General features: G+C 38.7%; 1 protein-coding gene and 1 long non-coding RNA gene across 11 annotated transcripts in view; both read left to right on the forward strand.

Moving 5' to 3' along the window:
• Window positions 1-15,615, forward strand: part of rab11fip2 (RAB11 family interacting protein 2 (class I)) — a 40,960-nt gene extending 25,345 nt beyond the window's left edge. For both annotated transcript variants that reach the window (XM_008430041.3, XM_008430040.3), the window contains 4 exons: window positions 787-1,187; window positions 4,113-4,470; window positions 5,682-5,757; window positions 8,444-15,615. In XM_008430041.3, the coding sequence (XP_008428263.1) occupies window positions 787-1,187; window positions 4,113-4,470; window positions 5,682-5,757; window positions 8,444-8,674 (1,066 nt within the window). In that variant the 3' untranslated portion in view covers window positions 8,675-15,615. The remainder of the gene's footprint in view (window positions 1-786; window positions 1,188-4,112; window positions 4,471-5,681; window positions 5,758-8,443) is intronic.
• A 4,022-nt stretch (window positions 15,616-19,637) lies between these two features.
• LOC103477130 (uncharacterized) overlaps window positions 19,638-23,058 on the forward strand; it is a 111,250-nt gene continuing 107,829 nt past the window's right edge. The window contains exons 1-3 of one of the 9 annotated variants that reach the window (XR_014091206.1): window positions 19,638-19,897; window positions 20,455-20,669; window positions 21,105-21,224. This is a non-coding gene — a long non-coding RNA (uncharacterized LOC103477130). Of the gene's footprint in view, window positions 19,898-19,950; window positions 20,369-20,454; window positions 20,670-21,104; window positions 21,225-23,058 lie in introns of those variants that run through there. The other 8 variants (XR_535585.3, XR_535590.3, XR_014091209.1 and 5 more) reach the window with 8 other exon arrangements.

The following is a 23,058-nucleotide window of genomic DNA, read 5'->3' on the forward strand; positions in this document are numbered from 1 at the left end:
AGGATTAACTCACAGTTTTCTCACTTTTTTTCATGCTAACATTGTACCCAGGACTCTAATGTTGCACACATTTAAACTGCGATGACATTTGCGGCTTTAAATATTATCTCTACTGTAAAATGTGACACATTCATGTAGAAAACAGACAGAAAACCTTTGTAAACGGCGGTTTGGTCCTGAGGCGTGCTAATGAACAAGGATACGTCTCATTAGCATGGATGAACTCCTGTGCTGCCCTGTCATGCGGCTTTGCAGTTTCCCACTTGCTTGTCGTTGCATTTCTGAACAAAGGCCAGATTTGTGCAAATGCCACACTTTTTCCCCTCCTAGTGAAGGGGGGGGAAAAAATCCCATTATTTCCAGTTGAAAAAGCAGAAGGGTTAAACAAATAGGAGCCTGGAATGGCCTTTTATTATTCTTCAGGAGGCTATTTCTTCTGTTCGAATTTCAAAGAATAATGTTTATCCTTTTAAAAGATAAATGGCGCCTCTCGGTTGTGTCAAAAAAAAACTTGAAGTGATTTAACCTTTTGGATTATTCAGCTCAAATTAGGCTTTTCATTTGTGTCTATTAAGGAGTAGGGGAAGCATATTATTCCATTTATTGTGTTGTTTGGTCGCATAAAGACTTGTAGCACATTCTTATTTTGTCTGTACGTCTCCCTGAATTATGTGTGATCAACTGAAAGGATTTGTTGTTGGAGCTGCACTGCGTTAATCCCGCGCCTTTTCTGTAAATTCTGTCACTGAATTTGCTGAGCTTAAGCTTCTCGCTCTCCGACTGCAGCTGGTTCTCCTTGGAGTCCAAGCCGGGGAAGAAGAAGAAGGACCGGGGTCGGATCGAGGTCAGCATCCAGTTCATGAGGAACAACATGACGGCCAGCATGTTCGACCTCTCCATGAAGGAGAAGCCGCGCTCGCCCTTCTCCAAGCTGAAGAACAAGGTGAAAGGTCGCAAACACGACGGCGGGGGCGTCTACGGCGACACGTCTTCGGCCATCTTGCCCCGCTCTGCCGTGTGCGACGCGGAGCCGAGCGGCCGGCCGGCGGAGTCGAAGCCGGAGACGAAGGCGAAGCGGCCGCTGCTGTCCGGGGGCCAGAAGCTGTCAGCGGCCCACTCCATGTCCGACCTCATCGGGAACCACTTCCGACCCAAACTGGACTCCATGAACTCCATCGAAGAGAGCGGTGAGCAGCCTGGGGTCAACACTTCGCTCCGCACAGCATAAATGCTAACATATCTGGAAAAAATGCTGCTGGGGAAAATTAAACTTACATCGTGTTAGGAGTACTTTACATTTGGAAAACAACCAATCCTGAAGCACCATTCATTTATCTGCCTTCTGATTGGCTGAAATGAGACTGTAGATGTTAGGTTCTGCGATGGATGGATGGATGAATGAATGAATGGATGGATGAATGAATGAATGGATGAATGAATGAATGAATGAATGCACTTCATTAATCTCTAAAGGGAAATTTCTACTCTATCCAAGATGTTAATTATTAATAATACATATATAACCTTTTAATATAAATTAAATTATAGTGTGATTTAAATTACTTACATCACACTATAATTCAGTGTAATGTAACTAATTTAACTACGACTGAATATAAATACAATCTAAGTATCTATAGATGAATCCAGAAAAATTAGATTTTCTACTCAGAGTTGGACGTTGTAAAGTCTGACGGCTAAAGGTAAAAGTGATTTATTTAGTTATTTAGCTTTTGAACTATTAAATATGCAGTTATTTTTGTTTTTAGAGGGTCTCTGTCGTTCATTTTATTTATGTAGCTCCAATTCACAACAGCTTTCATCCTTATGTGCTTCTTTTGCAAAGTGTTTATATAACAATTTCTATTTGTTAATCTCAGTTAAGTACTTGTGGAAATTTTTATGTAAACATTTTAACACAATTAATTACTTGTCTTTTATTTCATACAAAACTCCGGAGCCGGAACTTTTGTATTGTGTTTCTTGTACGGCTGTAAATCTGACGCACGAGAAACGTCCGCTAACACAACACCTTCATTTCTGAAGGAGGATTTTTTTTTACAGGTTTTATGAAAACTTAATGAGTTTAATAGCATTTTGCACCAAAATGAAAACAATAAATATCTTTGTTGTTGCGCTCATACGTTTATTTATTTAATAATTTAGCAACAAAAGGGTTTTTTTAAAATGGGAAATGTTAATTATTTTTGATTAAACTATTATTAATTTCAAACCCTGTCAAAAAAATTAACCTAGTACCACCACTAATATATATTTGTTCTACATAAAATGTGACAAATCTATTTTAAATTCAAGAACAGCACAGAAAAAATGGCAAATTTGTTACTAAAGACCTACAAAGAAACGGTTGCAATAACCTTGTAGCCTAAATATGGACTCACTAATATTCTGAGGCACCTTTTGATTCACACCTGTTCAGTACACAGGTGGCCATTTTAGTTGCAGTTTCCATTATGCATTTCCTCCAGTATCAATAACTGGACAAAATCTGGAACGAGAAACTCAACATTCATCCAGAACTAGTGAGAAACGGGTTGGAGGCTGGGAAACGTAACCATGAAGGCCTTTGGGTTCGGGGTCCAACATCTGGACCGGGCTGAAAAATCTCCCACAACCTTTTAGGAGGACGTGTTCCAGCCTAACGAAACCAAACTGGAACTTTTTGGGCCACCTTCTCACAACACGCCTCGGGCCCAAAAACAGAGAGAACGGCCCGTCCCGATGAAAGATGTGGGACAAACATCCAAACATGGAGCGAGGGATCCATGAGAGGAATGTACCGGCATTGGCTGATCGGAAAGGAGATTTCCTCACAATCTGGTCGCTTTGGAGACAAAATGTGGGAAACTAGCAGCAAACGCCGAGTTATGAATACGACTCAAAAGGTGCTTCTGCATAGTTTAAGGTCGTAGAGACGGGATGATAATTATGGGTTGAAAAAAGGTTAATAACTGTTTAAATTTGCTTACGTCACCAAAACTTGGCTTAAACGATGGAGATCTTCTTTATGGACAGCTGCATTTAACACAGGGCTGAAACCAACAGTTATTTTAGTAATTGATAAATTTATTGATTTATTTCCCAGGCAATTAATTTGAAAAAAAATGGCACTTTCTACAGATTTTTCTTTTAACCATCTTGCAAAAGAAAGTCATATTTAAACATTGAAAATAAATTAAAAGCAGAAAATAAACAAAAAATTAAATGAGAAAATAAACATTTTATTGTCTAAAATGCAACATGGCATTCCTTTAGTAATATGAACAATAATCGAATCGCTTCAGCCCTACACGTGCACCTTTCTTGTACATTAGAAATGCATCTAAAGATGCAAATAAACAAATCAATTCCTTTTTAAATAAGAAAATATTTTATCTAAATTAGTTGATGATTATTTCAATAATCGATGATTAATAATCTGAATAATCGTTTCAACCCAACACTTACACCTTTCTTATTTGTTATAAATATATCTAAAAATGAAAATAAACAATTAAATTCCTTTTTTTAAAAGAAAAACAATTGATTGCCTAAATTAGTTAACGGTTGTTTCAATCACCGATTAATTCGATTAATCGTTTGACGTAAAGCACTTCGATCTGCCTTGTTGCTGAAATGTGCAGCACAGATAAACTTCATCTTATGAAGCCTTTCTTGTACGTTAGAAATACATTTAAAGATGCAAATAAACAACTAATTAAATTCATATTTAAATAAGAAAATAAACATTTATTCCCTAAAATTTTATTTCTTTAGTACATCTGAATTACACTTATGCCTTTCTTGTACGTTTAAATAGATTTAACGATGCAAATAAACAACCAAATTCCTTTTTAAGTAAGAAAATAAACATTTTATTGCCTAAAATGCAACAACATAACATTCCTTTAGTACATCTGAACAATAATCAATTAATCCAATTAATCATTTCAGCTTTAGTTTATTATTAAACTGTGCTGTTTAAAAGGTTACTGTTTTACTGCAGCTGGCTTCTCAACACAGTGAAGCAGCAGTTTGAGTTTTCTAACGAGGCTCTTTGTCCTGTTTATCGCAGCGGCGGCTTCAAGTTGTTTTCCCTCCTCCTCATCCAGGAAGTACAGGTGGCCCTCACCGGCGTTCCCAGAGCGAGGTGCCTGGATACCAGGACGGAGAAGCACACAGTGACCCTTTCACTGATATCAGTGACACGCTGCCACAGAAGTATGCCACGCTCCCACGCAACCGCAACCCGTTTGAGGGCGAGCGGGGGCAGCAGCCGTGGGAGCGGGCGGAGCGGAGGGAGAAAAAGGAGAAGGTCAGCCTGCTGGAACGTGTGACGGGGAAGAAGGAGGGCCGCAGGGCCGGCAACGGGGGCCGGTCGGGGAGCTCCGGAGACCTGCGCTCTCCCAACCCGTTCAGCGCCGACGCCGCGGCCGACACCAACCCGTTCAGCTTCAGCTACAAAACCAGGTAGTTGGGCCTCGTCAGAGAGTTGTGGTTTATCTGAGAGGAAGGTGTCATTAGCGGCTCTTTAGAGTAGCAAAGCCCTTTGAGCCGCAGTAATGAGATCCTCTGCTGAGATACAGCGCCCAATTAACCACTTATCTCCGCTGGTCCATCGTCTTCTGCTGCCAGGCGCGCCCGCGCCGGTCACAGCTGTGTACAAACCGCACGGATGTTTAATTACTTCATCTAAGAAGCCTTCTGGCACGGCTCGATTTTATCGATTTGATCACATTTTTGAAGATTTAGGTTTTGGAAAATCTGGATTTTTGTTTTTCTACCATTGAACTCCTTTGGTTTTCACAGTTCAGATTGAAGTCTGCAAACACAGGGAGGTACGGGAGAGGAGCACACTGAAAAAAATGAAGAACTTTGACACTTTTTCTCAGATTTTTACTTTAATCTCAGGATTTGGACTTTAATCCAGTTCCGAGGTCAAAACTCAGAGTTCTTCCTGTTTTTTATAGGGCGGCCATCTTGACTGACGAGTGTGTTTTTGAATTTAGGTCAACAATATGACAGAGTATTAGGGCCAGACTATGATTATTTTTTTAATTGCAATAATAAATTCATGATATTAGGACAATAATGTTGTAATTATATGAGAACAAGTGAAAATGTTGAGCAACTTGTGAAGCTATACCTTGGTATAAGTTTTACAAATAATCGTTAATGCTCAAAAGAAATACTTAATCTTTTATCACATTTGTATTGAATTGTTGCCAATAGCAGGACTTTGAAACAATCGTGCAGAATTATGGAGAAGGATTGTATTTTAAATGAAGAGCAAAACCAATAAAAACAAACAACATGTTACGCAAACAAATCTGGAAACAAAAACAACTTTAGTAATGAGACCTTTCAGTTCCAGTTCAATAAACAAACAAAAACCCAAAATGTTCAAAAGGTAGAGTCCACAATCTATTGACTATTTTTTGGATTATCTAATTAATAATTGGACAACAAGAGGTGCTTCAGCTTCTAGTTAGAACATATTTACAGACAAAAAATGTTTTTCATCTGAGAATAATCAAAATGTTTATATGAATTGTACAGTTTTGGGTTAAATGCTGCTCCAAATATGTTATTTCTGTTAGTTGATTAATAAACTGCAGTTATAAAAACAACAGAAAATGTTTTTCCCATTTGATAATTAATGTTCCTCTTTGTTATTTCAGTGACAACAAGCAGAGGGGAAGCGAGGACGGCCTCTTTGGGCAGAAGAAGAAGAAGGACATTTTCGGCAAGAAAAACGTAAGAACAGCAACTTCTTCACCGGTTTCCAGTGACTTTATTGCTGAAATGTCAGCTTCACCTGACAGCGGCTGTCATAAATGATGCCAGTAAATGAGAACTCTGTGTTTCGCTCAACGCCGCAGCAGCAGCAGCTGACACGGATCAGCAAGGCCTCCGAACGCTCAGCCGCGCCGTTCGGCTAATTAGCAGCTGCACCCGTCGGTCAGCGCGTCTGATCGGATCGTCATTGGAAGTGGTGTTAAATTTCAGGGCCGGGCGGTCATTTTCATTCTCTAATTGCACCATTTTTGTTGTGACAGTGAATGGAAATGACGTGTGTATCCCCTTAAATAGTTACTACATTTGAAGCTCAAGCTAGTTCTCTGGTTTTAAAGTGTCTAGCAGGAAATAACAGAGTACGACACAGCAGAAGAGTCGGGTTGAGGGTTGTGGGGGGGCAGTAGCTAAAGTGATGCCTAAATGAGAAGGAGAATGCTGATAATGGCTTTCCTCACCTTGCTTTGTGGGTGTTGAGGGCTGTCGGTATCCACACATGCGTCCCCCGTGCGTGCCGCTGCGCCTTCCAGAAATGGCAGCTCCCATTTCCTCTGCTTCAAGGCCCTAATTAACCACACACAGGATGGGAGAGGGGGGGCAGTGAGAGATTTCAAAGAGCTCAGCTTTTAGATTCTCAAAGCTGAGCTCATTAGAAACTGTAATGACACAACTGGAGAATGCCAAGTGTGCGCCTTATCTCCTCCTCACCACTGATCGGAGGGAAAAACGGCCATCATTACTTCGCCAGTTCATGGTCATTCCCAGGCCTTTTGTCAGCAGCCAGATTATTACGCTGTGCGTATGTTAAAAAAAAAAAAAGATATTCTCCAGCTCTGCTGACTTCAACGCTGCAAAACGGCAAAACTTCAACAAGTATCTGTATTTTGCTTCGAGTGTAAATATCTTACGGCTCCTGAAATAACAGAAAAGTAACTTGCAAGTAACTTTTCTTCAAGAAATATGAGCTTGTTTTCACAAAATTATTTATTAATATTGATTATTTATTACTAGTTATCAGCAGAGATGCAGCGATCTAATATTAATCTGCATTGGTCACGATATTGCAGTAAATTCTAGATTGTGTATCGATTCAGTCTAATTCTATGCCCGGTTCTCTGAGTGACGTCATTCTTTATAAGATGCTGTGTGTAACAGTATCTGACGTCTTCTGTTCTCGAAACCTTCCTCATTTAATCTCAGCGACGGATATTTAATTTTGGTCGGCATGGCAACGCGGGAGCGTTGTCTCTGCTGTTGGAGGCGATAAGACACAGGTGAGCCGTCCGGCTCCAGGTCGCTCTGTGCGCTGCCTCTGCGTAGCGGTGGGGGTGGAGGCTGATAACTGAGGTATTTAAACAGGGCGGAGGTTTTCGCTGCTCCGTCCGTCTGTGGGAGGAAGCCCAGCGCCGAGGCGATAAAGTAGTCCCTCATTAAAAACCATTACGCCAGAGCATGATCTGCTTCCCTCAATATTTCATTGGCTGTTTATTAACCAGAACTTTTAACAGTCTGGCTGCGTTTGTCTCCTCACGGAGGCTTCATGTCGTTTCTTTGAAAACTCTGGTCAGGCTGGTTTGATTTCTTCAGAAACACGAAACATTTTGAAACGTGTCTGACATTAAATCCGTTGACTCAAGTCTGATGTCTGCATCCATCACTCAGAAAGGCTACGACACGAACCCGCTCATCACAGAACAAAGGTTTTCTAAACTGAAACTGAATTTTACTGCTTATTTTGGCCCAATTTTTATAAACCATAACATTTTATTGAGGATTTACAGAAGATCTTTCTACAGTAGGATGGATGGATGGATGGATGGATGGATGGATGGATGGATGGATGGATGGATGGATGGGTGGGTGGGTGGGTGGGTGGATTGGTTGATGGATGGATGGATGGATTGGTTGATGGGTGGGTGGATGGATGGATGGGTGGGTGGGTGGATGGATGGATGGATGGATGGATGGATGGATGGATGGATGGATTGGTTGATGGATGGATGGATGGATTGGTTGATGGGTGGGTGGATGGATGGATGGATTGGTTGATGGGTGGGTGGATGGATGGATGGGTGGGTGGGTGGATGGATGGATGGATGGATGGATGGATGGATGGATGGATGGATGGATTGGTTGATGGATGGATGGATGGATTGGTTGATGGGTGGGTGGATGGATGGATGGATTGGTTGATGGATGGATGGATGGATGGATGGATTGGTGGATGGATGGATGGGTGGGTGGGTGGGTGGGTGGGTGGATGGATGGATGGATGGATGGATGGATGGATGGATTGGTTGATGGGTGGGTGGATGGATGGATGGATGGATGGATGGATGGATGGATGGATGGATGGATGGATTGGTTGATGGATGGATGGATGGATGGATGGATTGGTTGATGGATGGATGGATGGATGGATTGGTTGATGGGTGGATGGATGGATGGATGGATTGGTTGATAGATGGATGGATGGATGGATTGGTTGATGGGTGGATGGATGGATTGGTTGATGGATGGATGGATGGATGGATGGATGGGACGGGACAGACCTGAGCCCTTCGTCTTGTCTCTGGTCTGACAGACATTTTGAACGTTGTAATCGTGTAGAACCATTTTTTAAAACTCTTTCCTTGTTTTCCTTCAGGTGGCGCCACCGGACACGGCGGCCAACTACAGCAACCTGACCTTTGACGAGGTCGTCCAGGAACTCATCAAGCAGAAGGAAGTGGTCCGGAAGAAAGATGCGCACATCCGGGAGCTGGAAGACTACATCGACAACCTGCTGGTCCGCGTCATGGAGGAGACGCCCAGCATCCTACGGACTCCCTACGAGCCCAAAAAGAAGGCCGGTAAACTCTCCAAAAAGAAGAGCTAAAAGAAACACTAGATGAAAGGTCGCTAATAAAGGTTCAGAAGGAGGTCAGGGGTCAAGGGTCGATCAAATTCAAGCAGCTTTACTTTAACTTCCTGTTTTAATTTAAAGGTTTGGGTTGCTTTTAATATTTGTTGCTGTACTGAAAGACAAACGATTCAAGTCAAGACGTTAGCTGGAGCAGGTTTTGGTCTGGATTATTTTAAGCTCAGTAGTAATTTATTACACTTGCCATAATCGGCCGCGATGCTTCCAGACGTGTTTACCGGGCGCATTAGCTGCAGTTACGTTACAAATGAAGCTGTTTACAATCGATTTCAGACATTTTAGACCGGCAGCTCCTCTACACATATTCCTAGACTGACTGGAAGATGTTTTCCCAAGAACAAATGTTCATGTTTTTAATGTTATGGGGTTAAAACTTTACTTACTATAAGTGCAATATAATCACTACGGAAACATGTTGCTTTACAACCTGCTGGTATTTCTCTTGTTTACATTTGAATCGTATGTTTGAGTTAAACTCGCCTCTTCCTGGTGATCTGATTGGTCGTTTCCTTCAAAGCTCTGCTGATGATTGTATTAATGGTACACATGTGGATCTATGTTGCACATATCTTTATTTATGCTGCACAATCCTTTATTTATTAGTGTTTTATAGCTCATATGAATGTTACTTTAATTGCTGAGTCGTACTATTGGTGCAAATCAAATATCATTTTTCCCAAGGTGTTCAAAATGAAGTGTTCTCTAAAAACGTCTCGACAGAAAAGACGTAGTTGGTTGCACCTTTCTGATCACTCCTGATTTTGAAATGTTTGCTTCACTTTCTGGGTGTTGGTTTCTAAAACGGAGATCATCCAGAACTTCTGTAAGTTAAAACTGAAGTTAGAAACTGATTGTTTTGTCGGTGAGATAAAGATTTCGCTTTCCAATTAAAATAGGACAGAGGGCGATGTTTATTGTAAGAGTAACTTTTTTACTTTCCGATACGATACCGATATTGGAGCTTTGAGTATCAGCTGATACTGATATTGACCCAAAGCAGCACGAATCACACATAGGGTTCAAACTGGTGCTTGAAATTCATGGAAATGCTTGAATTTCTATTCTGTGTTGTCAGGGTTTGGAAAGTCCTTGATTTCTTTGTAAAATTCTTCAAAGTTTTTGGTCTGGTGCTGGAGTTATCCAAACTGCACAGTTTTGTGATAAACATTACCTACAGTTGAAACCAGATATTCAAAGATAATAAAATGACAGATACACTTTTTTCCTCGATGTCTGAAGTTAAATCAGGCTAAACTTCTGTTATTTTAGGTTAGTTAGAATCATCAAACTTATTTCTATTTGCTAAATACCAGAAATATTAGCAAGAACATTTTCTTTGTCAGGTGTACAGGGTGCGTGTGAGACATTTCAAACATAACATAACATTTAGTTTTGTTTTATTTTATCTTGACCCCACGGTAGGATGTAGAATACTACGCCTTTCACCATAACGGCTTTTTGGATGATAAATTGTCCCAGAAATATTGATGTTTTGAGGCCTATTTCAGGTAACACAATGATAATAGCTGTGTAATAACACAAGAAAACATTCTCAAAGATCATTAAACAAATATCTAGAATAAACAAAACAAATAAAATTAATTATGAAGTCTGTGAACAAAATTGCCCTTCAGTTTTGTTTACACACAAAAGCACCAGACTGAAGACTTTTATCACCCAATTTTTCATAAAGAAAGAAAAACGATAAATCATTCCAACGGAAATGAGTGAATTCGTTTTATTTTATCATGCGATTTACTGATTTATTGTGAAAAGCCTAGTTTGAATAGAAATTCCTTCTCAGAGACTGTTAGGAAAATGACTATTAGGAAAGTGGCTGCTTTGAAGCAACAGATTGGATTGCTCTTTGCCAGCCACACGGAGACACATAAGTAAGACAGATATATAAACTTGGGAAACACTTTATTTGATGGGGTGTGCTGACATGACGCCGTCATGAACATAAAAAAGTCTTTATGAATGTTTATGACTGTTGTCATGAAGTGTAAATAATGACACTTTTAATGCAAAGTTGGCATTTTTAATGGACTTTCAATGCAACTTTGCATTAAAAGTGTCATTATTTACCGAATGACACTTCATGACAGCAGTCATAAACATTCATAAAGACTCGTTCATGTTCATGACAACAGTCAAACATTCATAAAGACTCGTTCATGTTCATGACAGCAGTCATAAACATTCATAAAGACTCGTTCATGTTCATGACAACAGTCATAAACATTCATAAAGACTCGTTCATGTTCATGACAACAGTCATAAACATTCATAAAGACTCGTTCATGTTCATGACAGCAGTCATAAACATTCATAAAGACTCGTTCATGTTCATGACAACAGTCAAACATTCATAAAGACTCGTTCATGTTCATGACAGCAGTCATAAACATTCATAAAGACTCGTTCATGTTCATGACAACAGTCAAACATTCATAAAGACTCGTTCATGTTCATGACAGCAGTCATAAACATAAAGACTCGTTCCTGTTCATGACAACAGTCATAAACATTCATAAAGACTCGTTCATGTTCATGACAACAGTCATAAACATTCATAAAGACTCGTTCATGTTCATGACAACAGTCATAAACATTCATAAAGACTCGTTCATGTTCATGACGGATGTTATGTCATGTTTATGACGGTGTCATGTCAGTCTTATGCACACCCCTTCAAATAAAATGTTACCTAAACTTGTGTGAGATTCTCCGCTGATCATAAAGCCTGTGAGCTAACAGAACTCTGTTAAACAACTAAAAAAGATCCCATTTAATTGAATTTTAATTCGTTTACATAACATGTGCCTATCAGTTTGATATGTTATCGATTGATTGACGCTGGAGATACATGGACTCATAACCATGAAGTATGGGAGCCAAAAGCTTTATATTTATCTAACTGACATGCAAATTAAATGTTAACACTTGTTTGTTTCTTCTGGTTTAAACATTAAAACTCAGAGCAAACGTCCAAAATCAGAGTGAATTATTCGGGACTCTGGCTGCCAGCGTTGCAGGTGGATCTGGTCCTAATGGGTTAACTCTGCCTTTACTGTGCCTCCGTCTTAATCTGCTTGTTCTCTTAACATTCCTCAGACTTTTACTCTTTCCGAGTCCTAACTTCTCATTTGTTCATAATTCTTAAAGGTAGAAACACTTTTAATCGTCATTTAGTTCAGATATAAAACTGTTCATTCCTGTTTTGACGTTTTGGCAGTTTTTTCTTACCTCTGTGATTCTAAATAACATGGTTTATGTTATTTAAAGCAACTCTTTTTAACTCTGTTTCTAATCGAGAAGTGTTAAATATTTGTTTAGCGAGTGAAGCTGATGATGCGGACATTTTATAATTTTCTTTTTAAGACGAGGGTCTCTGACAGATTTACATCTTTAATAGAAATGTTTTGTACATCTCTCTTTTTTTTTTTTTACTAGCCATGTTTTTTTTTTTTTGTCATTTTAAACATTCAACAACCTTTTACTCTAAAACTGATCGGACCAATTCCACTCAAATAAAGTCAGAGTTACTAGAGAAAATAATTGTTTTTGCTGGATGGAAAAGACTAAAAGCAGAACCCATTGGACCCAAACGTTGTGAAACTGTTTCTTTTATTTTATTGAAGTTAAGATCTTTTCTGACCTAAGGGAACAACATTCTTTTCTCCTTTATCATCAACACGTTAAATTTAAAACATTTTTTATATAAGTTGTTAAGCAAAATGTACTTTTAATACCTAAAAGAAGCTTGTAAGAGTAACTGACTTAAACTGTCTTTCTTTATTTTCAATATTTATAGAAAAGATTCACCTAATTTTACAATGTGTTTTTTATTTCATAATAGAGGATTCTGACCTAAAATTTGAAAATATATATAAATGTTATGCTAATTTGGTTTGTAGGTACATATTTAGTAAATCGTCTTTTGTTAGTTTTATTTTTCTAGAAAAGCTGCCGACTCCTGGATTAGATGCACAGCTGAAGGGGTGTGAATACTTTGAGTTTTGGTTTGTTATTCTTGTACTTTCATCTGTTTCTTGTTGGTTTAAAGTGAACTGGTTGAAATGTTGGACCTTTACACTGTCGGCACAGCAAAAAACGCAAAACTTTACCTAGTATTTTTGATTTAGCTTATAGTGTAAATATTTCAGTACACATGAAATACAAGAAAACAAACTAACAAGAAACGTTTCAGCAAAAAGTAGGAGTTTGTTTCAAGTCAATAATTTCTGAATATTGATTGAAAGTACTGATTAAACTGGCAGATTATTTCAGTTATAGCATTTAAAAATGATCTGCCAGTGGATCTAGAACTGTTGTTGCTAGGCAACGGACTGGGCTCGGCTGGCGTTGCCAGGTAACGGCTCATGGCCAGTTGATTGCGAAATAATTTGCCTTAAACAATATTAGGAATTATTCACTTAAAATAAGATGCTACATTGAAAAGTTACTTGTTGGCCGTCTTTATTTCAAGTGTACTACAATATTTGCATTACCAAAAATACTTGGTAAGATTTCTGCAGTGTGAAGCCTCCTCACTGGGCAGATTGTCCTCCGGTTCAAACATTTTACTGGTTTCCATTCACATATTACTTTCTGCTGCTGTGAAATCGCCGTTTTGCTGCTCTGCGATCGTTTTTTTCCGACTCGAGGCCAAAATCTCCCTGTACTGAATGTATTCTGCTCTTCTTTTGTAAAGTGGAAACACTATGAAGGCCGTTGACCCGCTGGCCTTTAAAGTAGTGGGTTCATCCTGTTCTCTCGCTAACGTCACGCCCTTCTTTCAGGACTGTTAATGAGTGAGCTTCTGCTGGAACTGATTTGTTTTCTTCTGATGCCAAAAAATGTCGGAGTTGGTGTGTGAGTATGATGTGATGCTAATCTGCCTGCACGCTCTAGTTAAAACTGTAATTTTATTTAGTTCTCTTGTTTTTTTGTGTGTGTTCTCGGGCCTTTCTGAACTCTTGGTACTTCCATTGTACATATTGTGTAGATGATTTGTGGCTTTTGGTCCTTACTGGGGATTTTTCTGTCTACTTGAGGACCACATTTCAAAATATGGGGGATGAAACTGGCTTATCAGCGAAATGAATGCCTGTATGAATTTTTGTCAGACTAAACGTCGTGGTGATTGTGGAACAGGTTGTTTACCCGCACAATCTCCCCCCAAAGCCTGATTGCTTTGCTTTAATGACAGAACGTAAAAGAAAAGGTCTGACGACGTTTTAATGTAGAATAAATGTGGACCCCGAGGTTATTTAGTTCAAATGAATGCTGACGGAGGGGGGCGGCGGGGTGACTAGTTCAAATTAATTAATTTTGCCTGTCATTTCTTTGTTTTCTTTTAGCTTGATTATTGCATTTGCTTTATGCTTCCGCATAATTGGCTGCTTTTGTAGACGTCAAACTGAAACACAAATCTAAATGTCGTTCATTTTGCACAGCGGATGTAGAGGATCCACTCTGCAGGGAGACTGAGCTGCATCATGATTGGTGATTTATTTTATTCATTAAATGTTTTGTGGTTTATTAGCACCACTAGTAGAGACGTGTAAAAAGCCTTAAAATAAATCAACAACTCTAGCTGGACGATAAATTTCCCCAGAAGTTATTCAGAAGACAATTTTAGTACAGTATAATGCAAGTTCGCCCTCCCAAAGATCAATAAACTTTAATTTCCTAAAGAACAGTTAACACTGGAGCTGGAAGATATTGTAAATATCCAGAGTAACACACAATAAAACGATAAATAAAACAGAAATAAACACCACACACAACCAAAACCACAAATAAAATGGATTTTGTTTTCCTTGTAAACAAAATTTCCCTTCAAAATTAATCAGCAGAATGTAAATTATCAAGCTCGTTTTAATTTATCATGAAATTAATTGCTTATTGCAACAGGCTTAGCTGTTGCATAATCTCACAGATAAAAAAAAATCAAACTTTTAATCTAAGTACAGTTATTCTTGGCAAAATGATAAAATTTCCAGCATTCCTAACAATTCCTATGAAATAAATGGAACGGAAGCATTTTTTTAATTTATACTTTGCTTTTTGAGGTTGACGTAATCTGACTTCCTGCTTCTCTGGGTGTAAATAGCTTTTTGAGTCTTTTTACACACATTTTTGACGAGTGCCAATAAATATGAAGGGCGCTGTAGTTTTCAAATACACTAAGCACTGAAAATGTTTGGATGTTTCTGCTTAAAACCACCTTCTGTCATAAAAGATGAAAGTTAATCGCAATACTTTGTGGTGTTTATTGTGGGAAATGTTGATATTGAGGACAGAACTGCCCGTTTCCCATGATTAAGTTCAGTATGCCAGGTTAGGGGCTAACATCAGTTTTTTAATGGTACACTAGTAAAATATGGAGCTGAATGTCATTCCTGCATGTCTGTCACATGTTTTTGTATTTCACATCTGCCAGATTTTGTGGATTTTCTTGGGCGTTAAGCCTTTATTTCCCCCAAACTGGGTTCATTTTTATCAAATGTCATCCAACCCAGGTGTAGTTGGTGAAACTCTGAAAGCCGGTTGACGAGTTTGGAGGTAAATTTACCTCTTTTTTTATTTATTTTTAAGAAAAACTTTCACTTTGTAACCAGTATGCAAGAGTTTCATCTGTGAACGTTTGAGGACAAGAATGTATTCCTCTTTGTAGAAACACACGGAGCTGCTGGAAAACTCTGTATTGACAACCGTGTCAGGCTGTTTCAGGTTATCTGTATGTAAAGTGCCATCAAAAGCATTCTTGAGAATCTGGTGATGTATTTCTTAATATTCACTGTTTCTTCACGTGCTTTAGACCTTGTCACCGCCTGCGTTTCACAAGATTGTAAATGTTCTTTTCAATAAAGTCACTGGAAAGAAAATGTTGGCGTTTCCCATATATACAAGATATATATATAATTCTTGGAAAATGAAAAGGTTACAACTTAACGTTTTTCTTTCAAAATTATTGGTGGTGTCTGAGTTTAACTAGGAATGCAACCAATTAATTGGCTTACAATTAATTGTTGATTAAAATTAGTTCCAATCTATTATCTAGTAACCACCACTGAGACCTTCGATGTTGTACTTTGGCTGCCGTCCAGCAGAGTGCGCCGCTGGTCATCCTGAAGCGGAATTTCCATTAATATAGAAACAAAGATGGCGGCGGGAAAGAGAAACGGTCCAGACGGAGTCCGGTTGGAGATGAAAAATACACCTTATGAGGTTTTGTTTATAAGTGTAAAAACACAACAAACTCCTTAAGTTATCAACTAAATAGTGTTTCATTCAGCCGAGCTGCAGGATGGACCAACGTCGATTTCTATACCAAAGATTATTGATGTTTAATAATATGAGTAAACCACAATTTCTTGTTTATTCAGTTAGTATTTAATACAGCTGACAAAATAAGTAGAATTATGTTTTTTTTTATTTTATTTTGCATAATGTGAAAAATTTTGCCCTTTGTTGTGAAAAGGCGATTTTTCCTCGTGATACAAGAGAAAACTCAAGTTTTTAAGAATATGGACGTTTACTGATTAATCGTTAGTTGATCAATAAGATCAATCAACTTTAGATTAACTCTTCTCGCATTCTAAAAGTATAAGTTTGATTCTTTCAATGTTTTGAGTGAAATAATCTGCCAGTGGAATTAGAACTGGGTTGCTAGGTGACGGGCTGGGCTTGGCTGGCATTGCTAGGCAACGGCTCAGGGCCCGGAATGATCACTTTTTCATCATTGTGTTAAGGAACTATTGACTTAAAATAAGATCATATCACGTTGAAAAGTTGCTTCTCAGTTGGTTTTGTCTTATTTCAAGTGTAGTAAGATATTTGTGGTAGAAACTAGAACAAAAGTACTTGGTAAATGAACTAATCGAATGCTGTTGATTAATATTTTAACAGTTTAATGGATTTTGTCATTAGATTCTGATACAGCGGGCCCTTTAAGGACATTTAGAAACTTGAAATGAAAACGAGTTTGACCTCCAGTGTCTCCCTGATAGACTGCTTGTAATTAGGGCTTTATTTAGGTGTCACCTGTTGAACTTGGGAGTCGTCCTCACACTCCGACCGATTGGATTTCACAGCGCCCGTCTCCTTTACGTCGGCGGCACGTGGCGCCTGAGGGCCTGCTGAGCTGATGCCCATTAGCTCATTGTGCATTATGTATCACCTTCCAGTAATCTGAGGAAATATCAAACAAACACGGCGTGTAAAATTGTGAGGGTACAAGAGAGGCGACGCGTGCCAGAAAGGGCCGCCTACAGGTCGGCGGCGTGGCCCTTTAAATATGGATGGGCGTCGGGACGGGGATCGGTGTCACACCGCACGCGTCTGCAGCATCATGGAGAAACCCGGCAGATGGAGGAGGTGTTTGCAGGGAGGAAGGCAGACCTGCTGGATGAGCGAGGGCCAGATGTCAAGGTTAACCCTTCAGACTCCCAGGAGGGCCGGACCCGCCCTCATCGGAGGCTTTGTTGGCTCATCTCTGGAGGTAAATCAGGTGTCAAACACGCCAATGCTGTCTTTTATTGATGCTGTTGTCTGACTTTGATAGGTGCCACACGCCTGGTGAACAAAAAGACACACGACAGCCAGTAAAAGGAGAATCTGCCAACAGATGAACAAAAAGGATACAGACAGACGTATTGGAGCTAAAGCTAACTTTTTATTTTCTTTCTTACATTTTTAAACATGTAAATTAAACATTTTATGTTATTCTAACTTTTAAAATTTGTTGCACTAAGATGCTTAACTATTTTTAACTGCCTACTCAGTAAATAAAGTGATGCTTTTATGTATTCAGGCAGTTATAGATACAAAAACATTTCTGTCAAAAAGTTTTTGAATTTCTAAGCTCTGAAAATCAACATTTTTGTATTTTTAAGCAATTTTTTTCACCTTTAAACTCAGAAATTAACAAGTTTTTCTTCTAGGAAAATTCTGACATTGATCTCTAAATTTTTAGTTGGTTTTCTTAACTTCATTTTTTTCAAGCAAATTTTTGAAACGGAAATTTACATGTTTTTAGAATATCACTGAAATTAATCTAAATGTTTGAGTTGTTTATAGCTAATTTTACACTTTTGAAACTCGGAAACATACATTTTAAATTTTAATTTAAATTTTTTTTAAATTTGCCCCTTCAGATCAGATGTTTTATTTTGTTTTCAAACATTTTTATAGATATTAACTTCAGAGAGAAGAAACTGTAAAACAACAACCTGTAAGCAGATATTAAACATTTTTGTATTAAAAATGTGTTTTTTTTATTGTTTTGATGGAATATTCTAATCTTAAATGGCAGTAAGCAGAAAAATCATAATTAAGAAATTAAGGTTTGGAAGAATCATTTAGTGTTTAATTGCTCTACGTTATGTGTTTTTTTAATGTGAAATTTGTTGAAACATTCAATAGTATTCTGATTTATTGAAATGCCTTGTTTTATTTGTTGAGTTCTTCTTTAGTTTCAGTTTTTTTTTTATTTCCTTAAATACTGTAATCCTGTAGAGAAATCCTGGATGGATTTCCGTTGGTTTTACTTATTCAGTTTCATTCTTGCTACTAATTTGTCTTTTATTAATGCAGGTTAGATTATTCGAGATCCCAAATTCATCTCTAAGAGAGATCTGTTCACACAAACACTGGATCACAGCTGATAAACTAAGACCAGGGATGAAGATGTGAACCATATGCACCATAAGCATCAGCAGATGTCCTCCTGCCACTTCCAAATAAAGGGAGAAATATGAATTCACTGTTTAATTTGCTGTTTTAAACCAAAACAAGCACGTCTGATCATGTAAATGAGTCTGACGAGACCTTAAAGAGAAATAACGGTAATGTCAGTTGAAACAAACTCCCCCAGAAGTGTAAATCAGCACAGTGGTAAAAAGTTCCCGGATTTTCCCAGTCAGCTGGGTCTCAAATGATCAACATGTCCAAACCAAACGGGAACACGCAGGATAGATGAAGGAAAACATCAAACCAATCTGTTGTGAAAATAGAAATTACACAACAAAAGAAATGGAAGACAGATGGACAGAAGCAGGAGTCGACCGCTAAGCAGAGGAAAACAAAGTTCCAGAAAGCTAAAGCGGCACAGTCATGATGATGGAACGAAAACTGGGATTTAGTGACGAATCCTTGGCCTGCATGGCCAAGGAGAAGATGCTGCTGGTTTGTTTTTGGTGCCATTTAAAATAACTCAATGAGGAGATCACAGATCCACAAGTTATTATTCCTATTTGGTGACAATGATATCAGGTTTTTTTATGGGTTGTAACACATTAGTCCACTAAGAATGTTAAAGGTTTTCTTCAAGACAGGCAGATCAGCTCAGTGGCGTGGCCAGAAAACAACCTGATGGAAATTTATGATGGAAAAAGATTTCAAAAATAGTTAATGTGTCTGTAATACCGACAAAATAAGTTTGACTAAAACTGCCATGTTTTAGCCAGGATAGTAGATTCCTGCCTATTTGAGACTCAGTATTCACAGGTGAGCAGAAAATGCGCATATTTACGAGATTTTCTTAGAGAATATTTAAAGTATTCCACCGAAAACGTAGCTTGAAATACCTACGCGCAATGCTACTGAATAAATAGACTTGATTAATTTCGCCAAAGGGAAATTAATTTGGTGTTTCAACCAAATATTTCGGGACAGGACATCATCTATTAACCGTAATAGCTCGAACCTGCAGACGGCATTGCTAGTATGCAACAAAACTAAACTGTTCCGATGTGGGACCATCGTGAATCCGTCACAAAAAAGGTTTCATCGCCCTTATTTATTTATTTTTATCATATACGAAATGAAGTCTTTAACGATGATACATAAAAAAATAAAAATAATAAAAAACGGACGCCACCAGTTTAAGACTCGTGGGTGTCCAGCTACTGTGATTCTCCTTTGTAGAATAATCCACAGAAATAATTGAGCTCTTTCTCGGTGTCGAACATTTAATTTATTTTCCGCTACTCAATCAGCTGTTCCCGAACTTTCGCTCCTCTCCCGAATCCGGGGAGCCTTTCAAAATAAAACATTTTACATTCTCATAACTCCAATTTTCACGCTTACAGTAACTTAAAAATGAATCAAACGTGAACCGGAAGTGTTCTGGTTTGGATGTTGAGCAGAAGTGGTTGCTGTCGACCCGTGAGTAACCGTCTGTTTAGCCGTTAAAACGGCACATAATGTGTTTTTGGCTAACCCGTTAGACAAGACGAGACGAAAAGAATAAATAAAAAAAGATAACTTTAATTGAGTCTCGACTGAGGCGATCCATTCCCGCCAACAGCAGGAGTTTATCAGTAGAGATGAGCAATGCCTTGCTTTTATTGTGATAGTCCACTTCCGCTAATTTTCACATTAGCTAAATATTTAGCTAGGAACCTAAATGTTATGTTGGCAAGCTATATTTGGTTCGAGCTTAATATTTTGTTTGGAAAATAAATATTTAATTTGGAAATTGTTTATTTTAAAAGTTCAATATTTATCTTGGAAAATAAATATTTAGTTACCAGGTATGCAAATTAAATAGTTAGCATGCTAAATATTTAGGCCGCGTTGCTGGAGGTCGTGTGTAAAGTCAGGGATGGTTGGGCTACATGTTTTCTGCTTGTTCTGGTTCGCTGGATTTTCTGAAGTCCACAGTAAACGTTTTGCTTCCAACTACTGACAAACTTTACGGAGATGCTGGTTTTATTTTCCAGGTGCCAAAAGCTGGTTCAATGGCCATGGCGCTCCTGTTCTTGATCGGTCAACGAACTCCCCTGACCTTTAACCCCATATAAAATCTATGAGCTGTGGTCAAGATGAAGATGAGAGATCCAGACCCAAGAAGGCAGATGACCTGAAGGCCGCTATCAAAGCACCCTGGATTTCCATTGCATCTACGCAGAACCACATGCAAGAGGAGCCCAACCAGGTAACATGGAAAAGTACATCATTTTCAGATGACAGGCATTTGTGCTTAAAACATCAGTTTTGGCTGGTCTAAATTTCTGAGTCATTGAATTTTGGGTTTACTTGAAAGCCATAATCATAAAAAAAGGCAAAAGATGACTGGGAAGAAATATTGCATATCAATGCAATATTCTAATATTTTTAGATGTACTAGCACACACACACACACACACACACACACACACACATATGTCTACATATATAGTTGTCTGAATGTTATATTTGAAAGGTTTACTTTCCAGCCGTGATTTTCTCCTGTTCCCAGCAGGAGAAACCTAGAGGCACGCAGACGGCTCAGCAAACGGGCCATATTAAAACGTCACTGCTATAGCTTGCTAAAGCCATGCTAAAACAGGAGTAATACAATCAATCAATCAGTCATCTCCTGACTTCACAGCACAGGAGAGCTCTGCAGGAATGCTGCTAAGCTGCAGATGTACCAGCCAAATTACTCCAGAGGGGAATTACCAGGCCATAAATCCAGACGTCAGAGAGGATGGCTGCAGCTTATTTCACGGTAAAGAAATCTGAGTTGTGTTTTATGGTTCTGGGATGTGCTGATTTTGTCTTCATTCCGGTGTGATTTAAACCAAAGATTAAATCATATATACCTTAAAATGCCACAGTTAGAGGTGACCTATAATGCTTCCTTGAATATGTTCCTGTTAGATCTATAAGCATATATATATATATATATATATATATATATATATATATATATATATATATAGTATATGGTATATATACCATACCATATATATATATGTAATGGCGAACCAACCGGACATTGTGGTGGTGGATAAAGAACAGAGGAAAGCCGTTGTGGTGGATGTAGCAATACCAAGTGATTACAACATCAGGAAAAAGGAGCATGAGAAATTGGAGAAATACCAGGGCCTCAGGGAGGAACTGGAAAAGACCTGGAAGGTGAAGACCACAGTGGTGCCTGTGGTCATCGGGGCCCTCGGGGCAGTCACCCCCAAACAGATCCCAGGAACAACATCAGACATCTCAGTCCAGAAATGTGCAGTTCTAGGCACAGCCAAGATACTGCGCAGAACCCTCAAGCTCCCAGGCCTCTGGTAGAGGACCCGAGCTCAGAGGATGAAACAGACCACCCGCGGAGGGTGAGAAGGGAATTTTTATTTTTTTTTTATATGTGTACAAAACAACATCCTAGATAATGAGATATTAATCTTCTCAGTTTCAGAATGAACTGTTTTAAGGCATCTTGTCACTCTTAAATCCAAATAAGCTGCTGGCCACGCCTCCCAAACTCAACATTTACACTCACACAACAAAATGGCTGCAAACAGATGCACAGTTATACAACCATTCATGTTAGAAAAGCAGAGGTTGTGCCACCTGTACAACCAACAAGAATGCAGCGAGTGGTTTCTGGATTGTAAGTCAACAACAAAACAGTTGTCTTTTCCAGTAGCCATTGTACAGCGCATACAGCAGTAAAACCAGCTGACCAAACGTGTCAGAACTCTGCTGGGGTTGCTAGGTAACGGATAGAAATCTATTGGGGTTGCTAGGTAATGGACAGAACTCTATTGGGGTTGCTAGGTAACGAACAGAACTCTTTATGGTTGCTAGGTGCTGTTTTGTGACATTACATTCAGGTGGTTTCTGAAACGTTTCCTTTTTCAGACATCAAAAATCATTATTTGGAAAATACCCCTGGGTGTTTTTTTTTAAGCGCTTGGGTTGTTTATAGAAGCATTAGAGACCCAAATGGAAGTACAAAAACAAAATGCAAAGTTTCCATAAGTTCACTTTAATACTTTGTTGATGTGTTTTTGTATGTAATTTTTCTATATTTTGTACATTTATGATCAAATGATGGATTGTATTCTTGGATTATATTTTTAGAAGCGGCTGAGACCCAAACAGAAGCACAACAAAAATATGCAAAATGTGACTTTTGCATAATAGATCCCCTTTAAAATCTGGTTATGATAAAGTTTGACGCCAGGTCTTGTTCCGCCTCCTTATTCATAAATCGGAAGCGTGCCGAGTTATAATTCGGGGTGGATTTCAGGAACATTCTTGCTGCTGCAAACAGTTTAAATTTGTAATGTAATTGTGCTGTAAGTAGCAGGCAAACAACAGACACACAGTCTAGTCAACACAACACAGTAACCACTGGCACCAGCTCGTTGGCAGGTGCTGGGAGTCATTATTGCTAATTAAGATGTATAAATATGCTGTCTGGCACTTGACTTATCATTTGCAGAGGGATGGGTTTCTCCCCCCCACCCATCAAACTCAAAAAGTGCCAAGGTAGACAAGGTGAGGGCATGCGGTTCTGGTCGCTGCAGTGTGTGCTCTGTGTGCACACTTCA

This window comes from Poecilia reticulata, chromosome 15 (genome assembly GCF_904066995.2).
Source record: "Poecilia reticulata chromosome 15, P_reticulata-male-v2, whole genome shotgun sequence".
NCBI classification, from domain to species: domain Eukaryota; kingdom Metazoa; phylum Chordata; class Actinopteri; order Cyprinodontiformes; family Poeciliidae; genus Poecilia; species Poecilia reticulata.